The 25,122-nt window shown below is 36.5% G+C and overlaps 1 protein-coding gene across 2 annotated transcripts in view; it reads left to right on the top strand.

Moving 5' to 3' along the window:
* PDZRN4 (PDZ domain containing ring finger 4) overlaps nt 1-25,122 on the top strand; it is a 386,305-nt gene that overhangs the window by 217,924 nt on the left and 143,259 nt on the right. The window contains exon 1 of one of the 2 annotated variants that reach the window (XM_012638428.1): nt 24,340-24,670. The exons of the other annotated variant lie outside the window; for it this stretch is intronic. Coding sequence (XP_012493882.1) covers nt 24,602-24,670 — 69 coding nt within the window. The 5' untranslated portion in view covers nt 24,340-24,601. Of the gene's footprint in view, nt 1-24,339; nt 24,671-25,122 lie in introns of those variants that run through there. 2 annotated transcript variants of the gene reach the window in all.

Genomic DNA, 25,122 nt, shown 5'->3' with positions numbered 1-25,122 from the left:
CAGACCATGCTATAAGTAACATGTCTACTGCTACACCATTTTACTATTAAGCCTTCTGATATTGTTTTGGTCCAGTCTGAAGTCAAATGCTAAAATATTATGTCATTTTCATAGCTTAAATGATGTAGTCTTTTCTTTAGCATTTAGAATGTCAGAAAGTATATTCTGTTTGATACCTACCTAGGAGGAAGAATGCTACACAGTGAGATGTAAAGGGAGACTGATTTAATTTGGAATCCTGTTCTGGCTTAATGGCTCTGACTGTTGAGCTTGTCTCCGCCTTAATTTCCTCATCTTTAAAAATGAAAGGGCTGTTGCAAGGATGAAATGACATAACATGACAAAGCACCTTTTTCACTGTTGGGCACATGAGAGCTACCCGAGAAAGAGTTAGTCAAATCTGTTTGGGAATTTGTAGCAAGTGAAACATAGGCTTTCATAACCTAATGCCTATGAGAACAAGTATGAACATATATATTTATTACCCTCAGATATGTAAGTCCAGCTATTCTTTTTATTCTTTTTATGGTGCCAGTCTTCATTTCTAGCTCCACTTCCTTCATCTTCCCATTTAAGAAAGGAAAAGTGAAGAGAAAGTAGGATGACAGTCCCCATGTGCCACCCTTAGAGATACACTATCTCCCCTTGTATTTCTCTATTTTTAGTCATGGGTTATATTAGTAAAACTTGTACCTGGGAGTGAGAAATTAGATTGATCAGACTGACTCCTCTCACTGGGTGAAAGACAAAAAAAAAAAATCAATGGATATGGAGTTCCTTTTTGTTGGGCACTCATCAACAAAAGCACAGACATTGTACCTCCAGTTTGACTTTTTAGCATGCTAAAGAACTTGGAGGATAAGCAAATTCTGACTTATTTTATCCTACTGGGTTATTGCTTTTCTGGGGAATACTTAATTAAGGCAAGAATGTGATTTCAAGTAAAAGACATCGAAAGGCATTTCATTTAAACCCAGTTAATTCTTTACAAGGCCCTATAGTAAACAAAATAGAACAGCTATGTCCTTCACTTTTCACTTTCTTCCGCTATTAATTTCAGTTCACAATGTGATCAGCAGCTTTTTCTCTCAGGTGGTTTTAGCTAAGAAGAAGGAGAATACGAAGCTGACAAGAAAGGTTAGAAAAGAGGGTTCGATCTAGTCTAGTCAAATCACATCTAGTCCCATGTCTGCTAGACATTTACGTATGATCTTAGGTAAGACAAGGTATCTGTCTGGGGCAGTTTTCTTAGTTATAAAATAAGAAGATTGCATGAAATCAACCTGAATTAATATTTTTAGAGTAAGAGTCCCCTAATTGAAAATCTTATAATTCCTATAGAATTGTTCCCACTGTATCTAGGTACACCCAAATACAATTTTATGTGCACTGTAGCAGTCACAGACCCCTTGACCCACATACACGGGCACACCTGGCTTCCTTTCCCAAGATCACTTCATGGTCCAGATGAATGCCTCACCTTCAGTCATGTCCACTTTATTTCTGCTGGAAGAACAGCAGGAAGGAGAAAAGGATGATGATGAAAAATGAGCAAAGGGCATGAGCCAGCAGTGACTTAAAGAAGGTTCCTGGAAGCTGCCACATGACATTTCACTGACATCTCATTGGTCAGAACATGGCCACACCTGAGAAATGGAGTCTTCATATTGGGTAATCATGAGCCAAGTTAAAAACCTGGAGTTCTCTTACTTTGGAAAAAGGGATGGGTGATAGGCGACATCTAGCAGTTTCTGTTGTAAAGATGTACACATTCATACTCAGTAAACAAACAAAAAGGAGGGTCAATATTGATTCCAGGGAAAGGAAGACATTGTATAAAGAAAGGAAATATAATCATAATGTACCACATGGCTTGGCTATGAACCTTATGTATGAAGTTATGATGGCTTGATGACTAAATATTGATTTAAATGAAAATATGATAGGACAATTAATATCAAATATTAGAAGGGGAGGAAAAGAGCTAAATCCTCATTATCTCTTATAGAATAGCAGCAATACCTAGATGTCCAACAACAGATGAATGGGTAAAGAAAATGTGGTGTGTGAATATATGAGGTCTGTCCAGAAAGTATCCAGCCATGTAACATGAAAAACACCATTCTTGTTATATTAACAGTGGCTGGATACTTTCTGGACAACTCTCATATACACACACACACAATGGAATAGCCATAAAAAAGAATGAAATCCTGTCATTCACAACAACATGGATGGAACTGGAGGGCATTGTGCTAAGTGAAATAAACCAGGAACAGAAATTTAAACACCACATGTTCTCAGTCATATGTAAAATCTAAAAAATAGTTGATTTCGTGGAAGTAAAAAGTAGAATAGAGGATACCAGAGGCTGGAAAGGGTAGAAGGAAGGGGGTACAATGAGAGATGTGTTAAAGGATACAAAATTACAGCTAGATAGGAGAAATAAGTTCTAGTGTGCTATAGCACTGTAGCAAGATGACTATAGTTAACAGTAATACATAATTTCAAACAGTTAGAAGGAGGATATTGAATGTTCCTAACACAAAGAAATAAATATTTAAAATGATGTATATGCTAATTACCCTGATCTGATAATTATACATTATATGTATGGAAACATTACTATGTACCTCATAAATATGTACAATTATTACATATCAATTAGAATTTTTTAAATTAAAACTAAAAAAAGAAAAAGAAAGAAGAAAGGAAAACATGGATAGACGGCTTCTAATAAAGTGTGCACTACCCTCTTAAAAAAAAACAAAAAAATTCTTAATATCTAAAACTCAAAATCTAGAAGAGCTTACTTAGTGAAGCAAATTAGTATAAATCAAATTTTACAAAAGTTATTAAAACTATGATAGCTGCTATGATGGAAAAATACAGCATGATACAAAAATGGATAGCAAATAAATAATCTCATTTTGAGCTTCAGGAAAGGTATCCTAGAAGAAGTGACATTATAAAATAAGTAGACATTTATGAGACAAAGAGAAATGTTCTTTATTCAGAGGGACTGCTAGCACAGCCAAAGGCCCTCGGGTAGCAGGGTCCAGGGTGAACAACATTTGAAGAATTGAATGAAGGCTGCTGACTGAAGGGGAGCGGATGGGCTCAGGCTGGAAAGGAACAGTTCGAATCATGCTGGGCCTTACAAACAGTGCTATAGATTTAGGTATTTAATTCTAAGACACCCAGAATTCATGCAATTTTGAAGTAGGGATGCAATATGATCTGGTTTATATTTTAAAATATGCCTCCAGTCTAGATGAGTTATAGAGAACTTGTTATGGAAGGTGTCAGAGGTAGATAGGACATCTGCAATGGGATTAGTTGTGTACAGTTCAGATGAGAGATGATAGTAATTTCAACTTGGGTGAGTAAAAAATATAGACATGGATGGAATGAAGGTATATTTAAGAGGAAAATTCAATGGGACTTTCTTTTATATATATATATATAACTTTGTAAATTTCAGTTACTGGTTTGTAACTTTGCTTTTTCTTCCTAGAGTCTAGCAGTATATACTGTCCATATATAAATAAAAATTGAATGAACAAACATCTTGGTCTGTGTATAGGAAAATATTGACACCATCAAATTTCTAAAAGCTAACAGCCTTTGTTGTAAAGCATCCAACATTTTGGTGAAATTCAGACTTTGGGAAAGTATTGTAGTTAAGTATAGAAATATTTTTCTTCTGTATTTAAAGAAAGAAATTGGTTACCTTATGGTAGATTAAACATAATTATTTGGAAACGAGGAATTGTGTCCAGAAGGCATGCTTTGCCATAGCAACCTTAACGTTGAGTTACAGTATGTCTTTCAGTTTTGCAAAGGGTAATTTATCATGGAAGGAATGTGCTGAATATGTCACGTTCTACTATCTGCTTTTATTTTGTTAGATAATCAAGATCTTGACTTTTGAAATAAAATTATTCTAAGTTTTGCCTTATTTTCACGTTTGCAAGTATAATGTGTTTATACTTTAAATTCATTTTAAATTTTAAATAGAATTAGACAGACTAAGTCTAGCTAGGACACACAGGACCTAGAAGCAAAACCATATTTCAGTTTTCTTCTGTGACTTTACAACTGTGTGATTGATAGAGACCCAAGTATTTTTTCTGGGATTGACAAATATTTTTTTTCCTAAACCGTGTCATTAAAATTTGAGGATTTAAACATAGTGTAAATTGGAAAAGAGGATTTGAATTAAACTGTGAGCAAATGTTCAAAATTTATGTCCATGTTTCCTATTTTCTCTATAGACATATATCTACTATAGTTTCAAATCTGGTAACTATGTTTTTATTTTAGAGCTATCACTTTCCTTCTGTTGTAAACCAGAGAATCTTTTTCTCCTTTATGAAGACAAAGAATGGCAAAAGAGGGACTTTCTGATTAAAACATTTGGTCTTTTACTTTGCTCAACATGTATTTTTATATACAGCTAAAATTTTGGACATATTTAGCCACAGGACATGGCTACAAGGAATGAATTGTTTTTCTTCCTTAGGTAGCTGTTCTAGTTTTGTTCAAGTTGATCTTGAAGTATGTGTTGGATTAGGTCTATTCTTACATATTGCAGCAGGGTGCTCCAGCTGAGTCCAAATATGTGTGAACTTTCCCCCAAATGCTACCATAATACCCCCTACTTAAAAGCATCATATGTGTTGGTGTTTAAACCTAGTGTTAAAAAGCATCTAAAGAATATGTTATTAAAGAAACTTGATTTTGGCTTTCTATAATGATAGCCTTATTTTGTCATTTATTAATACAAGCGTAGAGGTAACCTCTGTTTACCACCTTTAGACTTGTAATATTCAGATGGATGCCATAGCCTGACCAGGGATGATTTCCAAATATTCTTACTTGGAAAGAAAATTGCCATATTTCCTCAATTCTCATTTTTATATTAATATATTTTAACATTTTTGGAAATTTAAAAAAAGGCTTGTAACTCATACATACCTTTAATGTTGCAGTATTTCCTTTCCTCCTCCTCCCCCCAAGCTGACAGAAAATTGAATGTTATTTCATAGGCAATGCTGTCTTCGGCCAGAGAAGTTTTGGCAAGTAAGCATCATTGTTAACATGAACTGAACAGCATCATCTAGTTTCAAGAAGAACAATTGGCAAAAACCATTGACAACATTAATAGTTTAAGAGATTTATATGTGATGTTTTCCCTTAATTTGTCCACTGTTTTAGCGTCTTACATTTCATTCAATTATCCATTGTACTTTTTGAATGTCTGTTGTATACCAGGCAGTATTCAAGATGCCAAGAATGCAAAGATGATGCTTGTCCTCAGAAATGTCACAATCCAGCAAGCAACTAAGGATACAATGTCAGAATCCCCATAATAGCAATAATTACAAACAGAGAAAGAAGGGAAAAGCTCACAGAAGTGGTAAAGTTTGAATTCTCAGATGGGTGATGGTATTCAAGGTAGAGGAAATAACATGATCAAAAGCACACAGGGATACAGGTGCATGGGAATGTTGTAGAATGGCAAGACTATACAGTGTTTGTTGGGTGAGTAGAGGGAGTTGAGCCGTAAGGCAAGGACACGTTGTGTGGATGTTAAGATTTCACCACACTTTCTCATATATATGATATTCCAAACTTAATCCCACATTAACTCCCTTGATAGTCATATAACACAAATTCTAATTCATTAAATTACTAATTATTTATCCTTGCAACAAATAATAAGCAGTCTTTGTTCTATATATGCAACATACAACTTGTGTAATTACAGGTTTGTATATTTTCATAAAAATACTGAACATGGAATGCCAAGTAGAATTTATGCAGTTCTAATAGGATTATTTTTCCTGCTTCTATGAGCATCCTTCTGCAGCAGATTATCATTTATTTGAATTTATAACTGACATTGACAAACAACAAAAGTACATAGATATTGCATGTATGCACTTTTTAAAAATAGAAGCATGCTTTTAAATCTAAATTGAAAAACTTGGAAACATTGCTTTCATTCTATGGAACATTAATTAAAAGTACAGTGTCATCCTAAATGAATCATTGTTATTTCTGCTGGTACATTATCTGGAAAGAGTAACTGGAAGAAATATATTGTGATATACATTTTTAAGCATTAACAAAGGCATTCTAGCTTGCATTGAAATAAGGAAGTAATCAGAGCCATTTCATATGGATACTAACTTTAAAAACTGCCCCTAAGAAATTTATTTCTGGTTAAAAAGAAAATTCTCCACTTTTAAAAAAAATTGTGTGATCATGTTTCATCCAAATCTAAAAGCAAGCTGCATCTCTATAAATAGTCATGACTTTGTCCTATTTTATATAGTTAAATTGGAGATTCTGTGAGATTCACTACATTTTGCCTGTGGCTACTTTTTTTCTACCACGAAATTTCAGGGTTGGCTGTTATGTAAAACAAAGCAATTTTACTGCAGTTCTCCTTGGAAGACAGCTCTGATGTATGAAGGAAGTGTTGATCTATTGCTCTTGCCCTGATCGGATACAGCAGCAGCCAAGGGAAAAGGGTTTGGCCAGAGAAGAATAGTTGGGTGACCAGTGTAGGGTGTAGATGTCAGTGGGGGGTGACTGCTATCTCAGATCAGCATCTAGCTGACAACTCACAGGCTGAGAACCAGTCAAATGTGACAAATCTCCCCTTGCAATTTGATGGGATGCCGTGCTTGGCTTCTTGTAGCCAGAAGAAGAAAAGCAGATTTCAGATTAAGGCTGTGTAACTCCATTCAGAGATAAAGTAGGATTTTCCTATGCTAATTTGTATTATTTTCCATAGGAAGTGAGAATAAAAGAGAAATCCTTTTTTAAATGGGCTTTGCAATAACCCCATATTAGGAGTCTTCCTTTTCTCCTTGGCTTCTTGTTTTGAATACCTGTTTAATATCTGATGTTTTGGTTTTAGGCTCTTTTAGAAAGTATGATGGCTTCTGTGAGAGTCCCGGTAAAGTTGCAGTTGAACGATAAAGTACTCACAGCCAGTGTGGTTTAGTGTGCTATAATCCTGTTAAGTACCCGTACAATGGTGTAACAGCTGGTCGGGCTGCAGACGGTGTGTTAGTGTACTATGTTGGGACTTGGGGTCCACGCAGACGATAAGCTGGGTTGGCTTAGAACAGACCTAAGTACCCCTCAGACAGCTGGTCTAGTAACTATACACTAGCCAATCTTGGGAGTGAGACTCATCAAATAACATTAATTTTCCTCTCTACCAGACGGTAAGGTAACTGAAGCCAGGTTGATTGTGCTATCTTGGGGTTTTTACCTAATGATCTTCTGGAAAGCAGGTGCATTGGCAGGGCTGTTAAGCTTCTGAAAACTGAACTAGTATTACGGAGTAAATCTTTGCTGCCGTGGGGGTTTTATAGGAGTGGGGTGCATTAATGTTAGATCATTACAAAGCATTTTGCTGACTACTACAGAATTAATGGCACTTTTATGGGTCTTGGTTAATGACCGTCAAGAAATAAGAGTTTATATCTGTTCAATTTGTAATTTTAAATCAAACTAGCCAGCTTTCAGACGCATCCAACACATGCAGACTCCTTCTTGGTGATATTTGGTGCTTCTACATCCATCAGGTTATTAGATCATTGCTTGGAACCTCAACTGTTGTACGTATGCTTGATGTCAGTTTTATCATGACAAAGCAAAGCAAGTTGTCACTTCTAAGAGGCAGTTTTTATGTCCCTGTGGAAACTTAGTTTTCTTCAGCATCAAAGTACTTTAAATTACTGCTATTTGTTGAGTGCCCGACTCTTTTTAAAAGTATTTTTTTTGTTTTATTTTAGGCTTAAGAAAACTGTAACCTCAGTTCCGTATATTACTGAACGCAAGGACATATGATGTGAGCTCGTTCAAATCTCTCCACTTCTCATGCTTCTAAATTGTCCATATCTTTACTGATCATTGTCTTCTGTCCAAGAAAAAAAAAAATCTTCCTCCAATCAATACCTACATATCACCGTTACCGTGCCTTTCGTCATATTCCCTCTTTCCTTTTCTAGATGTGTACTCCATCTCTCTTCAGCATCTTCAGTCTCTTCTTCTTGAACTCATTCCTGTTTTAAAATAAGCAAACAAATCAACCTTTTCTTTAATCCTGCTATCTCCTATAATATCGTTTTAGCTTCCTCTGCTTGCCATTACAAACTTCTTGAAAGACTAACTAGTCTACATTGGCTGTCTCCACCTCAACACTTGGCCCATTCCCCTCTACCTTACTCTAAGCAACTCTCTCAAAAATGACTGATGCATTCCAATCAATAAATCCGCCACTTCCCACTCTGCCCCCCTGCCTGGAATTCTCAGCCACACTTGACGCTACTGACAAGCACCTCAGTTTTGAAATGGTATTTCTGTGTATTTGTAACTCCCTTGACTCTTGTCTTTATTCTCTTGGCCCTTTCTCTTTTGATTATTTTATCTAGGGATATCCAAAAGCTCAGTTCTTGACCCTTTTTTCGCCTGTATCTTTTTCTTTGAATGCCTGACTCACCGCCTCAGCCTCAAACACATATTGGTGATTTTCATATCCATATCATTATCTTTTAGCTCTCTACTCAAAATTTCAACTCCATGAAGGACATCTTTGTTCTGAGAAGTACCTCAATCTCATCATGCCCAACTCCATACCGTTTATATTCTCAATACACGGTAGCTCTTCCTCCTGACTTCCTTATTTCTGTTAATGACAGAGCCTTTAACCCAGACACTCAATCTTACGAATGCACTCACCATTGATTTCTTCTTCTTTCTTGCCATCTCTTGGAAAGACCTCTTGTTCCTACATCTGTAGCATTTCTCTCATTTATTCCATATACTTCTTTCCATTTCCAATTCAAGACTGTTCACACACTATTGTAAAAGATTATCACTTTTTATCATTACTAATGTTGTTAGACTACTCTTTGTTTCTTCCAGTTTGAGACTCTTGAAATAGTAATGAACTATAGAAATGATCCCTGAAAGTATATTCTTGAGACTCCTGGAATACTAACCTAAATGTTGGCAGTCCCTCACACAGATTAAGTAGCTCTTCACTATCTAATGCAGAAAAATCAAAGACAGACCGTCAAGACTCTTCACCTAACAGTCAAGTTAATCTCTCCTGAGGGCCTCCACACTTCACTCCCCAGACTAAATTATATGCCACTCCCTTAACATTCCCATGCTTTTTTAATTATTCATCTTTCTTCATTATCATTTCTTCCACTAACAATTTTTCTCACTCAACTTTTCCATTTTCTGCTTGCTAAATATAGCCTGCCTTATAATATTTTTCTGTGAAATAGTAAAGCATTAGCAACAATAAAATATTAATACATATACATGTATGATATATTTATAAGCAAATCATATGTAAAAGGGGTCTCTCAACCAGCTAATATCCCACAGTGGTTGGTATGCTGTATCTCTATTGAAAATTCTGTTTTAATGATTTATTTATTTAATTATTTAAGATGAACGGAGGACTCATGTGTATCAATAAATACTTGTTGAATGAATAAATGAATTTAACTGATTGTTTTCAATTAGAGACTCGTGGTATTTCCTGGCCCAGACAGAGTTATCAATTGTGTTTTATTTGTAATTTTATTCTCACTGATTTTTACACCATTTTGTATGTTACACTGATGAGAATAGTTAGGGTTTATCATTAAAGTAGAAAAAGAAGATCAACACATACATAACTTATTTTCATTTTGCTAATTAATATTAGACTAGCACATTGTGTATCTGTCATTACATGGCAGAAATTATAATATATCCTCAGTCAAATGAGCTGTGTGTCATAAGTACTGATCAGATTATCTGGCACTTCAACGGATGTGTGTTGGTTATCATTATTATAATAAAACTCCATTAGAAGTCATTTTTAATGTCCCAAATTTTGTAAGTATATACATAGGCATATTCTTCTCTGTGTGTGTACATGCACATGTGCACACAATGGAAATTTCTTTTGTCGACATGACATTTACCCAAGACATTTGCAGATGATTAGCCACTCCCCTGTCCTCCATGATCTTCCTTACTTATACATATGTGGATTCTGATTTTAGCATGCTCTTACCTCCAGATTTGCTTTGTTCAACAACTCCTCTTTGTTGGTTAAAAATTGGCAACATAGGCTCAACTTTGGTTTTTGTTTTGTGTTTTCTTTGCACTCCTCAGCAGTAATTTAAGTTAAATAAATCTATAACCTCCATTCTACCAGGACAGTTTTCACAAAATTTTATAGAATCTATGAAATATCATACCTTTGACCTTTTGCACATATATTGTAATCTTAAAAGACATACTACCATGAAAATTTTGCACAACTTCTAATGTTCCATTCTCCTGTGTGTCTCCCCAAAACAAGTTTTCAGTTTATTTAGCCGTTAAACTCCCACTCTCCAGTGGTTAAAAAGTTGATGTTAATTTAATGTCCTTAGCCATTTCTATCTTGAACAGGTTAGTAATTGCAGCACTTCTAAATCATTCAGAAAGTGATAAGAATTTGGGGAACTAGGGTAGGAAAAGGTGGCTATATACAAGGGATAGTCATATTAGGTAATCAATCCTATCATCAGCAACACCACGAGGAAAAGCTATTAATATTAATGACATCTCACAAAGGGAGCAACAGATCCAGAGAGTTAAGCATGGTTTTGAAGCTCAAATTGTAGAGCTAGAATTTACGTCTGTGGCTTTTATTCTGAAGCCCATGTTACTTCAATACTCTCTGTTTTGGGAAGTTACTCATGCCCTAGAAACGTGTATTTTCTAAACCTGCGACCTCCAGCCCCTGGGCTATGGACCAGTACTGGTCTATGGCCTGTCAGGAACAGAGCCACACAGCAGGGCCAGAGGGCAAAGTTTCATCTATATTTACAGCTGCTCCCCGTGGCTTGCATCACTGCCCGAGCTCCGCTTCCTGTCAGATCAGCGGCGGCATTAGTTGCAGGAAAATAAGCTCAGGGATCCCACTGGTTCTACATTATGGTGAGCTGTATAATTATTTCATTATATATTACAATGTAATAATAGTAGAAATAAAATGCACAATACATGTAATGCGTTTGAAGTGTCCCAAAATCATTTCCCTTCCCCACCTCCAGTTCCTGGAAAAATTGTCTTCCATGAAACTGGTTCCTGGTGCCAAAAAGTTTGGGGACCACTGTTTTAAACTACACTAAAAGCTGTCCATTCTGTGTCTGGTTTACTGCAGGGTCTACCATTTCTTATGTAAAAACAGTTATTTATCATTTGATTAGGGATCAGCTTAAGTTACTTAGGTTATATTTTTTGCTATGGAGTTGCCATCTTAACCAGTTAAAATGCAGAGCTCCTCTCAGAGTCAGTATTTCTGAAATGAGCGAGGTTTTTGCTCCAAAGGATCAATAGCTCTACGTGATCATACCATGCATAAACTTAGGCTATACACTTAATCTGCTTGTATAAATCTGTCCTTATGTTGGCTTTATTCTCTCTTCTTTCCAAAAAATGCTACATATTTATATGGTTAAATGATCTGATGAAAATTTGGATAGCTTTTAGGGAAAGCTGACAATTTTTATATTGGCATTTCTGGATATTCATTCATTTATGCTAGGTGATATTGCTATATCTCTTTATACAACATGCTCAAGAGTCCCTAGAAGTTATCATGACCTGTTACTGAGTCTGATGAGTTGAGTTTTTTCATGCTAACTATAATTTGTTTAAATACATAAACTCAGAAAAATTGTCTTTGAGTCTTAGCCATGCTAAGCTATGCTGGGATAACAAATAATCTTCAGAACCTTAATGGTTTAATGAAGTAAATGTGCATCTCTCCCTTGTAAAGAATCGGATGCTGGTCTGGAATCTCCTCTGAGTGACTTTCCTCCAAGCAGTGATTCAGTGATCTAGCCTATTTCCACCACATACCTTTGTTATGTTGGTACCTTTTGCTTGCAGGCCTGGGGTCGGTGGAGAAAGAAAGACCGAGGGCAGCAGATTTCAGAGGCCCGGCCTGATGATGGTGATGGTCCTGAACAGCACTTCTGCCCATATCCTGTTGACCAGAACCTGTCATATCACCCCACCCAAACATAAAGTGGGGTGATATAGTATAATATAATCTTCTGGGGCTGGGAAAAGAAAATAGGTTAGTTAACATATCACATGGACCTTGCCACAATTAGGAAGATGGTATGGATCAAAACTACATTCACAATGTATGATTAAAAAATACATTCAGTAACAGAATTTTTAATCAATTAAAAGAGAAAAATAAAAAGGATCTATTTTAAATAAATCATTATACCAGTCATGCAAATGATTGTATTGCTTTGTTTTTAATACTTAAAACATTAAGTTGATACACACACATATACATGCACATGTACACATTAAAAATCAGGCCTGAAAATAAAGTCAACTTTCTAATATGAGCAGGAACCAAGCTGGTAGGAAGGTAAGCTAACAGCTCATCATTCTCTGTTATGGGAACGTGAAGTAGGAGGAAAGCTCAGCCCTACCTACCCACTGTGGCAGAGAAAATTCAAATTTTGTGACCCAGGAAACAATCTGCTGGACTAGGAGCAATTGGACTTTTTTTTTAATAAGCAATTTTCTGTTATATTTCAGATGGTGTTCTTGTACAGAATGTTCACACCAATGCAGGAGGGAGAGGTCTTTAAACATAATTGTGTTTTTTCTCTGAGCATCTCTGGCAGCAAAGCACCAGGTTTAAGGATTGCTGTCTCCTGTGTTGTGAAATAAAGTCAGAAAAAAATTATGTCCACATTCATACTTGGGTCAGAGGATTCACTTTTCATTTGACTTGAACAAACATCCAGAAAGAATTCATTAGTAGCTAAGCAAATACTAAGCAGTTGATCCGATTCAGTCAATATCTATTGTGGATTTTTAACGAGTGCTCTTTAACCTACTGAAGCCTATCAAAAATACAGTGTATTCTCTTTAATGAGAGAATTTCCCATAATGTGCTACAACTTATCAAGCAAAAATATGAATCCATCTGCTTTTCTAAAATATATGATTTTTCTTTAGATTTCCACAACCTAGTACCACAACCTGTCTGGAGCTTAGTTGCTTATGATTGAAGTCTGTTTCACAAGGAGCAGTAAGTAGTGATGATAAGACACTGAAAGTATTTGAGGTCATAAAGCATATGGTATCAGAGCAGTGGTAATGAAGGATGTGCACAGGAAAATGTGATTTCAGGTTGGAATTCTTAAAATTGGTTTTGTTTTTAACTTCATCTACATGTAAGCCTCCTTCTTAGTTAGGCTGAGATAGATCCAGAAGTCTAGTGACTAAAGCAGGTGAGAAAGGACCAAACATATGACAGGGATCCCTGTTAGCCAGTGAACAGTGTCACTTAATTCTCTTCGCCTATCACCAACAGGTGGAACTTGGGCCAATCACCGTTCTACAGTGGATGGTAAGTTCTTAATGCTTAACTACATACTCAATCCCAGAAGCTAAACCCCAGCCTGCCCACGGGTCTAGTAAGAATTTGCTCATCTATACGCCCATAGGAGGACATGCCTGGTAAAATGCACAAGGAGGCAGTGACTGATTCAAGGCCCTGATTCTTCATTCAAGGCACACAAGACTAAAGAACCTTCGCTCAATGAAGTGGATCCTGATGTCTTACCTCCTGAGGGAAGTAGGATATCATATTGGAAAAGGCAGGATATGAGAATCAAGTCCATCTGGATTTAAATCTCACCTTTGCCATTTGACCAACAGTGTAACTTTGATCACATTACACAATATTCTGAGCCTGAATTTTCTTTTATGAGAAAGTGACTGCACATATCTCATGGAATTTTTGTGGGAAGTAAAACACTTTAGATATAGTAGATGTTTCATAAATGTTAGGTCTCTTTTCAAATTACTATCAAAGACCCAATGGTCTTCATAATTATAAATATGATTATATCAGGAATTATACTAATGTGAGACATTGGAAAAATTGTCTGGGTTTAACACCTTACATGTAAATTTAGAGAAGGAAAAGGGATGCACACATCTGAATTTTCTGTGTGATGTTTAAAAATGCATAATCCCAGGCCCCACCCCAGATTTATTAGTTTAGAAACCCTGAGGATAGAGCTTGTGTACTTGTATCTTGGTAAAACTTCCTGGGTGTTTCCTATGCATACCCCTATTTAAGTACTCCAGCTCCAGAAACCAGCACAAGGTATGGTGAATAGGAGGTACTCAGCAAACATTTATGGAGCTCGGAGGGTCCATTTCTTGACCCAGTTCCTACCTCTCCTAATCATGTAGCTGTCTTCTGCTCCTTCCTGGCTGTCAGTCACATGGACACCAACCATTGTTCATCTTGAAGGAATCGAACCCCTCCCAGATAAAAACTGATGTTTCAAAGTATTCATCCAGACATTTGCCAAACTATATGTAAAACAATAATATGGCTATCTGCTTATTTAAATATCTTCACAATAATAGAATTTAGACACTTCAGCAAGCCTATTGTAAGCTGTAAAATATTAGCTAATATTTATTGGGCATCTACGTGCACCAGGTAAAGCCCATGTTCACAAAACCCCTTTGTGGTAGGTACTGTGAATATCCCTATTTCACGGTGAGGAAACTGAAGAACCTCAGGGTGTCTTACTGTGTAACTTGCTCAAGTGTACCTAGCAAGTTTTTTAAAGTGAGGTAAATACACTTCTAGATGACTTCAAAGTCTAAAGAGCACCTGAGTAGGTGCTCATTCTGATGACAACAGTGTCCTGGGCCAGAATTTGTATGCAGTTAAGCATTCTATATGATCAGTTTCACAGAAGTTGATACAGTATTTGTATGTTGATTTGTAGTACGAGTGTTTTAAACAGCCATGTGAAGATCATTTTCAAGATGGAAAAAGATGAAAATCGAATGGGGTAGGTCTGAAGATGCCAGGACCACAACAGATAAGTGGCTTCCAGAATTCCAAATGTAAAGAAAGTTCAGACCCTGAACACCTTAGTAAAATGGTTCATCTCGCCCTTGCTGTCCCCCTTCCTGCCCTATTTTTCTTCATTTATAATATATTTACTTGGTTGTCTACATGCATGTGTATACACAGGCAGGGGATAAAGCACATTCCAGACTCTGGGATATCTAAGAAGGATGATCCAGTTACTCCCTATCATACCATCCTTTGTTAATTCCCTGCATAGCCTTATTATTGTCTGGATATTTCATAAAATGATTAGCTGTTTATTTACTCACTGCTTCCTCTCACTATACAGTTTGATCCACAAGATCTGGGGCTTTTATATATATCTTGAACACCATTATAATGACTGAATAGGTGAGCGGAATCCAAGGGGTGAGAGAGGAATAACTATGTATCCCAGTACTGGATATAAGTATCTAAACTCTATTAAGGTCAAAAAAGAGTAAAATATACCAAAAAAATAGGGAGTAGTGTTTGCAGAATTGTGACCTCTAGTCTTAAAGCAGGAATTTTTGTTTTGCATTCTCTGTTGTGTGTATGCATGTTGTGCATATGCATGTATGTGTGTGTGTGTATGTATGAGAGAGAGGAGTTGTGGCCAGGGGATTGGGGGTAAGATGGGCTTATGAATTGTAGGCAGAGAAGAGCAAGAAACCAACACAGTTGACCTACATACCATTGAAAACTCCAAATTCTCATGAGTGAACATGGGACCAAGCTGACAAAAGATGGAAGCCTGACCTGGGATGGTGGCCTAGGAGGGGAATGGAAGGAAGAAAAAAGAGAGTGAGCAGTTAAAATTGACAGTGCCTTGTCACTAGGTGTAGGGATAGGGAGGAGCCAAGGAGGATGGTCAAACCTCAAACTTGAGCACCTAGGGATACTCAGGTCATTCTTTGGTACTAAGCATGTGCAGAGCAGCAGTTATGAGGGAAGAGGACCACGAGTTAAGTTTTGATAAGTTGAATTTAATGTGCTATGAACAGTCCCAATGGAAATGTCAGTAGTCAATGAATCGGTGGGTCTGCAACTAAGAGAGAAATTAAGTCTGGAGATTTAAATTTGGGAGTCATCAGTAGATCTCCACCTTCATTTTTCTTAAAAACCTCCAAATTTACTTGTCTTAAGTAACTGTTGATGATTATTCTTTAAAACAGAGGTATAATATGACTGCTGTACCATGAATGCAAATATCCCCCACCGTGATAAATATCAAGAAGGAAAAATATTGTACAGTTATCAGCATATTCAGTGCAGCCGTACCCCATCACCAGTGGAGTGGAGTAAGTTATGAAATTGCTTAGGTTTTATTCAATCTATTTTATGCACCCATGCTTGAGGACACAACATGGAACCTGCAAATTAATTTTAGACTACACTTGTGGTCCTCAGGGAAATTCTTACATCTCAGTGTGCTACAAGCATCACCAGAATTTCTTCTTCTAGCCACCTAGGAATTTATCATAATGATGACTATCCCTGATTGACAGGCAGTGTGAAATACTGGTTAAGCAGTGGATCCAGACTGCTTGGGTTGGAATCCTGACTCTGCATTTACTACTTATGACACCCACTTACTACCCATGTCAAGAAGAGATATTAATAGTGCATACTCCAGAGTGCTGACATGAGAATTAAATGAAAATTAATAATGTATAGTGTTATAACAATGGTATAGAATATGTATTAAATAAATGTAGTTCCTATTTTTAAAAAAAATGTCTAGGAATTATCACCATGCTCTACTCATAGTACTATTCAATAAACATTGGTTAATGAAAGTATTTACTAAGCATTTACTAGGCCACTTTTGCAGAACTAAAAATGGTGATAGTAGCATTCCGCAGAAACCCTACATACTACCTATGATGTTGCTGAACACTGTGACATTATCAAAACATGATACCTTGGCCTCTAGATGATCAAAGCAAGAAAGCTAACATTATACTGGGCTAGACTAGTAGTCACTAATATTCCTCAAAGAAATGTTATTGGACTATCTATTTTATAATTGCGTGAATCTTACTTCAGATGCCACATTGGCTTCTAGTACACTTATGTCTGCATTACTTACACATTATACATTAAAAGAAATAAGTGGAATATCAGAGTTATTACTCCAAATGTATTACATTATATTTGTTACACATAAAAGAAATAGGTGTGTGTCACATTTACAAAATGGGTCCTTCTGTGCCACTATTTTTGTTATGCAAAGAATTAAGAAACAATCAGCCCGTTAGAAGGTGTTGAATGACCAGCATAAGTGCACATTGGCAATGAGATGGACAGAAGGATGATCATAAAATTTCAGTGAAGTAAGTTTCAAATAAAGTAATGGAGATTTATTATGACAAAAAAATTAGAAACAGATAACTTGGAAATCTAAAATGGATATCATTACTATTATTAATATCATACTTACTCCTATGATTACTAGTGGCCAACATACATTGGGCACGTACATATTATGTGCCAGGTATAAATGACACATAATTATCATTACAACAACTTTATTTCTTGTAATAGTTGTATTGTAGATGCTATTATTATACCCGTTTTAGAAATGAGAAACCAAGAGACAAAGAAGATTAAAAAAATAATTACAGTGACTTGCCCCACATCACCTAGATAGAAGTTGGGGAAACTGAGACTCAAGCCAGGGCACACTGACTCCAGAACCCATGCTTACCCAGCACACCAACATGGACGAAATACTTCACAGTTCATGAATCTCTTCTCATGCCTGTTACCTATTCCATCTTCACAATCAGCCTGCAGGGTAAGTATTATCTCAGTGTGTAAGTTGTACAAGCCCACTCAGGTGATAATGACAAGGCTTAGATGGGAAATGTAGCCCTCTTCTTTGAAGTCCCATGCCTTTTCTTTTCATTGGCATCTGGTCTAATAACATAGAAAGTCTTAGGAGTTTGTACATTGGTAAGGCACTCTCCATTCTGCAACAATGACCGTAGATGCAAACTGAAGACGGTCAACTAGTGAAATAGTGTGGAAAGGATGCTGGCTTGCATGTAGACCTGTTGAGCTATACCCAAGCAAGGGGATGACACATGGAAATAGCAGAAGCATCTTTCTAAGTTCATGTTAGTTGATATTAGGTAAAAGCGCTAGGTCTCCTAGCACTGGGAGTTTCAACATCTAATGATTTCACCATTAATAAATAAGCTATAATATCTGACATGTTTACCTTGGAGATAGTCGGCAGTCAAATGCTCTACCACTGAGCTACACCCCCTTTGACCTTGGAGACATGCTGAAAACTAAATGAGATGATATATATTTCCAAAAACCTGGCATTCATATCCCATCAGACATATGCTAAGTACCCAGTAAATATTTGTGGAATAAATAAGTGAAGACATGACTGATATGTGGAGCAGAATGTAAATTTAAATGTGCAGATAGTTTAAACACACATAAATACAAAAATAACTAATAAAACCCATTTGATCATACTTTATTCATTTGTATACCTGTCACAGTTTTCTTTCATAGACTCTCAAATTTATGCTTATAAAATTGAATCAAATTAAAAATATTTTATGCTTATGGTTCTTCAGTCCTTTAACTAAATATTCTTAAAGCAGCCCTAATGGGGGACAACGTCATGTAGCAATTAGGCATAGAAACACAAACACAAATTTATGTCACTTTGCCAGACTTGGGTACACTATCATGTCCCAATTACATTCATTTATTCAATATACATTTACTGAAGGCTTGTAATGTGGAAGGTACAAGCTAGGAGCTTTGGGATCTCAAAGATCAATTATATAATGCTGCCTTCCACATGTCTTATCATCCAGTAATAGGGGAAAGCATGCATATAAAAATGACATAAAGGTGAGGCAAAGACATAAAGTGTAACTATAATGTTTGTACCCTCACAATCCCCTGGAATAATAATAAAAAAATGACATGAAGGAGAAGTAATGTGTGCTTTGAAATGGGTATGGATAAAATACATGGAGAATCCAGAAGTTGAAAAGATTACTACTAACTGAGAAGGTCAGGGAGGAAAGAGCTTTTAAACTGGACCACAGTGTGGATAGATTGATTCGTGGGATTTCCAAAGAATAAGTATTAGCAGAATGAGATAATATCTGGGGGAAAGGTAGGGAGCTATGGACCTGTATATAGCAGTTCAGCTTTGCTGGAGCCTGAAGAAAAGAAGTGTGCATTCAAGTAACCAGTTTGCCCAAGACTGAGGGATTTCAGGAGCTGAAACTTTGGGTGCTAAAGCCAGCGAAGTCCCAGGCACACCAAGATGAGTTGGTCATCCTATTGTGCATTCAGGCTCAGCTGCTAATCAGTCATTATTGAAGGGTATTAGCTAATTGAAGGTATTTAGCTGTGCATAAAGGTAAAGTTTACATTATAACTACAATCACTTCCCTTATTTTAAGCTAGATCTATTTTTCTAAGTTATTCTCTCTTTTTTTCCTTTAATTTCAGTTCTTTACAGCACTATCCTCTTTACTAGGTAAAGACATATCAGTGTAGCTCTAGCTTCCTCTGCAAGAGATAGCTCAGCAAGTTAGCTATTGAATTCCACCGCAGAAATTGAAATTGGAGAACTGAGTCAGATCTCTTTACTTAGGTTGACCTTGAGTGAGTCATAGTCTCTCTGAGCCTCCAGTTCTTTGTCTTTGTAATTGAAGATAAAATAATAAATCTTTAGAAAGTGGTAGGCAGCTATGTGTCTATTGATACTCAAAAGTGCCTAAGGATCCCCTAAGATGAATGCAGGATTGAGACTAGAATGGAAATATGTAAGCCACGGGTCAAGGTAGGTGGTGGGCCTGGTTGGAAGGTCTGCATGTGACAGTGTCAAGGATAAAGAGAGACCAAAATAGTGGAGTTGCCTCCTGAGCTTCCACGTCAGCACAAGAACAGAATGTAAGAGTCATTGCAAGAGGCAGTAGAGAAAGGCAGCATGTACAATTTATGACAGCTGTCATAGACTCGAGGGGATTGGTAATCCAGAATAGTCCTATCTGTATATTCTTTTTTTATTAAAAAAAATTATTATTATTTTCAGTAGATTTACAGGGTGCAAATGTTTTTTGTGATATGGATGAATTGTGCAGTGGTGAAGTCAAGGCTTTTAGTGTACCTGTCACCAGCATAGTGTGTGCTGTATCCAATAGGTAATTTTTGATCCCTCACCCCCACATACCCTGCTCTTTTCTTAGTTTCCAATGTCCATTATACCCCTTTATGACCATACCCATTGTTTAGCTCCCACTTATAAGTAAAAGCATGTGGTATTTGTTTTGCCATTCCTGAGATATTTCACTTAAGATAATGGTCTCCAGCTCCATCCTAGTTGCTGCAAAAGACATTATTTCATTCTTTTTTATGGCCGAGTAGTATTCCATGGTGTGTGTGTGTGTGTGTGTGTGTGTGTGTGTGTGTGCCGATCAACTAATCACTGATTAGTTGATGGGCACTTAGGTTGATTCCACATCTTTGCAATTGTGAATTGTACTGCAGTAAACATTCAAGTGCAGGTGTCTTTTTTATAAAATGACTTCTTTTCCTTTGGGTAGATACCCAGATTAGTTGATCATCCTATTATGCATTCAGGTGCAGCTGCTAATTACTGATTATTGAAGGGTATTGGCTAATTGGAGGTATTTAGTAGCAGGATTGCTGGATGGAATGATAGGTCTACCTTTAGTCCCTGGACTTTCTATTCTTCTCTTAGTAGGAACCACAGCTGTGTACTGCATTGGCCACCAGCGATGAGGTGTGGGCCAGCCTCTTCTGTAAATTAGTTTTTTAAAAGTCTTGTTGTCAAATATAGCACAAATGTAGAAAAACCTAAAGCAAAGGTCAGTTTAATCAATCATAATGTGACCATCTGGTAAAACCGTGCCGCAGATGAGGAGTAAGAACTTTGTTAGCCGCACTGAAACTTTCTGGTGCCCCCTCCTAATCACAGCACCCTCTCTCCCTCTAATCACGGCACCCTGTCTCCCCCTAAAGAGAAACCACCATCTTGACTTTTTTGGTAATTATTTCCTTCTTTTATTTAGAATTTTATCAGCCAAATGACGCATATAGGTAAAAATATAGTTTAGTAATGACTGTTTTTTTAATGTCAATGTCTCTTTTAATCTATAGACTTCTTTTCCATCCTCTCTCTCTCTCTTTCTCTCTCTTTGAAACTGAAGTATGTGTCTATCCATGTAGCGTTGCCCACAGTCTGAACTGGGCTGATCGCATCCCCGTGGTGTGGTGTTATATGCTCCTCTGTCCTCCACATTCCCTGTGATTTGCTCACTTTCGGAAAGGCTGTTTTAAGAGTGGTGTCATTTTCTTCTGTCAAGTGGCACGTAGTGTTTGCTTGTCTCTTGTGTGTGAGTGTGTCATGTTAGCAGCCATTAATTCACAGTACCTAGATCCATGAATTAATTAAGGATCACTGGCATGGCATAGTCTATCATTTCTTCATTTATTTGCCAGAATAATTCTATGAAGAGAAACTCCCTCTTACCTACTCTTTGGTTACTTAGTGGTGTAGTTTTTATAGGAAAATCAAGAAAAAAGTTGGATTTCTTCCTTTAATTTACCAGTTTAGCCTCTTATATATCGGTCTAGATCTTGATAAACATGGGTCCTATTTTAAATGCAAATGTATTTGTGTGGAGTAAACTCACACAAATTAAAGGCAATTAAAATAAATAACTATCTCTTGAAATACACACCCAACATATGTTATACAGTTTAGTGAGGTTTTTTTCCCTAAGGATATTTGGAAAGGAAGTTATTAATTCCCTGCTTATTTTTTTTCCTATATTTTCACCCAAGACAAGTGACATCTGATCTTTATGTATTTTTTAAACATTCTTCAGATAAATGCTTTTGTCCCTATCTACCTCAAACTTTATTTTTCAATGCAATATTTAGCTGCTTAGTTACTGGAAAACTTAACCCTCATATTCTAATGAAATTTAGAGAACTAGGAATTATGGGTCTCCCTTTTTCAAACCACCCTTCAATTCCATGGGATTGAGTCCATTAATAGCAGAAGATGGAATCTCTCCAGGGTAAATGGGTCAAGGATAGCATTTGATAAGTGATTGGAGAAACTACTCTTCCTGAAATAAAAACGGAGGAACAGAGAGACTAGTAATAAATTAAGGAAATAGACACAAGAAACTGCTGAAGGAGTACCTCAATTTGAAACTGCTTACTTCCCTGGAATGTTCATTCTTTACTTTTTGATGACCAAAAAATTATTTTTAAAGCTATGAATGTTTAAATTTTCCTTAAATACTAACCACAAAATTTTATGAGAAGAAAGTTCCAATAAGTAATAGCTTTAATAATTGTTTCCTATTTAGCTTTCACAACCTGTCACATGAAGGAGTTTTATCAGTGAAGGAAGCCAACACTTTTCTTGATGGATGGGTGAGCCATCCTTGCCTTACTGCACTCTAATTCCTAGATCTGGCTTTTTAAAGTACAGAATTTAAACATCCGGGAATCAATAATTCTTTCACAGCTCAGCAATATAGAACCCTTCAAAGAAATAGTCAATGCTTGCGTTGAGGATATGAACTTGAGCATAAGAACCCTTCATGGGAAGTGATGTAATTAAAACTTTGAAAAGTATCAAGCATGTATGTTTTACAATTGCACCTAAGGAGATCACTTCTGTTTGTCGTTGCTGTTGACTTTCACAAAACTCCCTTCAAATACTTCCTTGAAAACATCCTATCATTCTATCCATAAAGGAATCAAGATGTAATTAATATCTCATACAAGTGGTTTTTAATTTGCAGGAAGTCCTGGTGAACTTTATTCACATGCAGTCTTCCCAGTTATGATGCCACTTTCACGTAGGTCTCTCAGCTTGGCTTTCATCCAGCTGTTAGGTGAAATCAGGCCCAGAAAATCGGATTATTACATCCCGAGGGAAAGGACTGATAAGCGGCAGATGATTGCTCATCTCCTTGCTACTTGCTGGTGTTGAGGTGTTGCTAGTTGCAAAGCCAATTTGTTAACAATTAGTGCTCATTAGAATCATTTCCTGTTATCGATTCCAAACATTTGACAAAGCACTTTTAGGAAATTGGACTCCAAAAAGTAGCCATACGTCAGTGTTGACCAATTAAAAATCTTCAAGATGCAATGTAATTCCTAACCAGAGTCATCAGTTTCCAAGTAATTATTTTTGCTTTGGAACCCACCTGCTATCCTGTCCAGTTTAAAGATGTACTGGAACAAGGACATACTTCTTAATTAGCAGAGGTTGTGGATAAGTCAGTATGGGAACAAAAGGAATTTTCTTTTATTATCTGCTTTAACTGTTTGTAGTATATTTTTAAGAGACAAAAGCTGCCAGCTTGCAATACATGTATTTGCAAGTGTGAAATTCAACGTATTATTTCTATTATCTAAACATCTAAGCTTAGTTTTTAAGTCTATGTTCACCTTTGTACATTTTGAACTCTAAATATAGAATCATAAATGGAGTCATTGTGCATTACGTTGGAATTTAAATATTGCCAGTGTCAGTTTTCTGAAATATTATATATGACTTTAATAAAATTAGCATAAATACTATATGCATTTGAATTTTTCTGAGAAAAGGCATTGTATTTCTATAATTTTTCAATATAGATCTACATGCATTATAGTGCTACAAATATATTTTCAATAGAAATGGCCTTATTATCTAATTAAAATATTTATTATCTGTACACGTGTCATCTACTCATGCTTTTGCTTTTTATTGAGACTAAGAGAATATGCCTATTTCCTTTTTCGTAAGTAATAGTCTTTACATATGAACTATTCAGTTATTTTTGTAAGACCAAAATTAAAACTGAATGATACCACCCACCTTCTGTTCCTTTCCCATATCATCCCCCCAAATTTTCCTTTGCTTCTGTATTTATTTTATAAATTTAAATAATTGCCCCTACTCATTTTCCCCTAGATTTAATAATGCTAAAAATATTTCTTCTTATTGTTGCAAAACATGGAGATGTGAGCTAAGTATATTTCTGTTTCTGAATTTCTTATTCCCATGTTAAAAGCTTGTATCAGTGGAGAAATTAAGTATGTGTTCTTTTTTGAAATGCCCTGTGCTCAACCCCTCTATCCTTAATAAACAGAGATGGTATTGACACAAGTGAATTTTGTTTAACCACACTACATTTGCTTCTTAATTAGTGAATATTCATCTGTCATCAGCAGCAGCTATGACACCCCTCCCTGCTAACATGTTCTGTCATAAATAATCAATGAGGCACTATTAATATTCATGAGCTGGAATCTGTGTAGTCATGTGCACTGATGCAGAGACGGGGGAGTGTTGCCATGAACTGACTGGAAACTCTGTGTGTGTATCCGTGAGTGCAAGATACTTAGGGAAAGCGAAGAAGAGCATGCTGCTACACAACACCCTGGCTCATGCTTCCAGCTAACAGCGGTTTGTCTGTGTTTCTGGACTGAAGTGACTGATGAAAAACAGTAGTCAAGTCTGGAGGGTGATTCCCTTTCAGTTCACTTGCCTTTCAGTTCTGGGGAAATTAGAAGATTTGCTCTCTCTCTCTGCTTCTTAGAATGGGCTGCAATTTGTGCACTTTTCAGAAAAGAGAGGAACACTACAAACTGCTCTATGAAGTTTCCCAGGTGAGTGCAGGGTCTAATCCCAGCAACCAAAACAGCCAGGCTTTGTGTTTGTCTGAAAGACGGTAAATGAATTCTGGCTAGCTTTATTTTTTTCTTTCAGTACATTTCAGAATTGAGGGCAGACTTGCTGGTTTGGGGCTTTTTATTTTGGTTTTGGGTGGCAGTTTTCAGCTTCCTTGCCACTCCCCCTTCAGATGACTTCCTGTGGGATTCTTTTTAACATTTTGTGTATCTACTGCCAAGATGTCAGTCACATAAGAGGAATAGTACTGAGATCCATGTCTGTAATATTTTGAGATACCTCTCTCATTTTGGAATGCTGTTGACATTTGAAAATCAATTGTATAATTGTCTGCATAAATATTGGGATTTAATAGATCTATGATCTCAGTTATTTTGAATAGAGAGGAAAAGTTTCTTGCCAAATCTTGTTAGCCAGAGGAAATTATTTG

Source organism: Propithecus coquereli, unplaced genomic scaffold, assembly GCF_000956105.1.
Source record: "Propithecus coquereli isolate 6110/MARCELLA unplaced genomic scaffold, Pcoq_1.0 Scaffold13, whole genome shotgun sequence".
In the NCBI taxonomy this organism is placed as follows: domain Eukaryota; kingdom Metazoa; phylum Chordata; class Mammalia; order Primates; family Indriidae; genus Propithecus; species Propithecus coquereli.
This window is presented reverse-complemented; position numbering and strand designations above follow the sequence as displayed.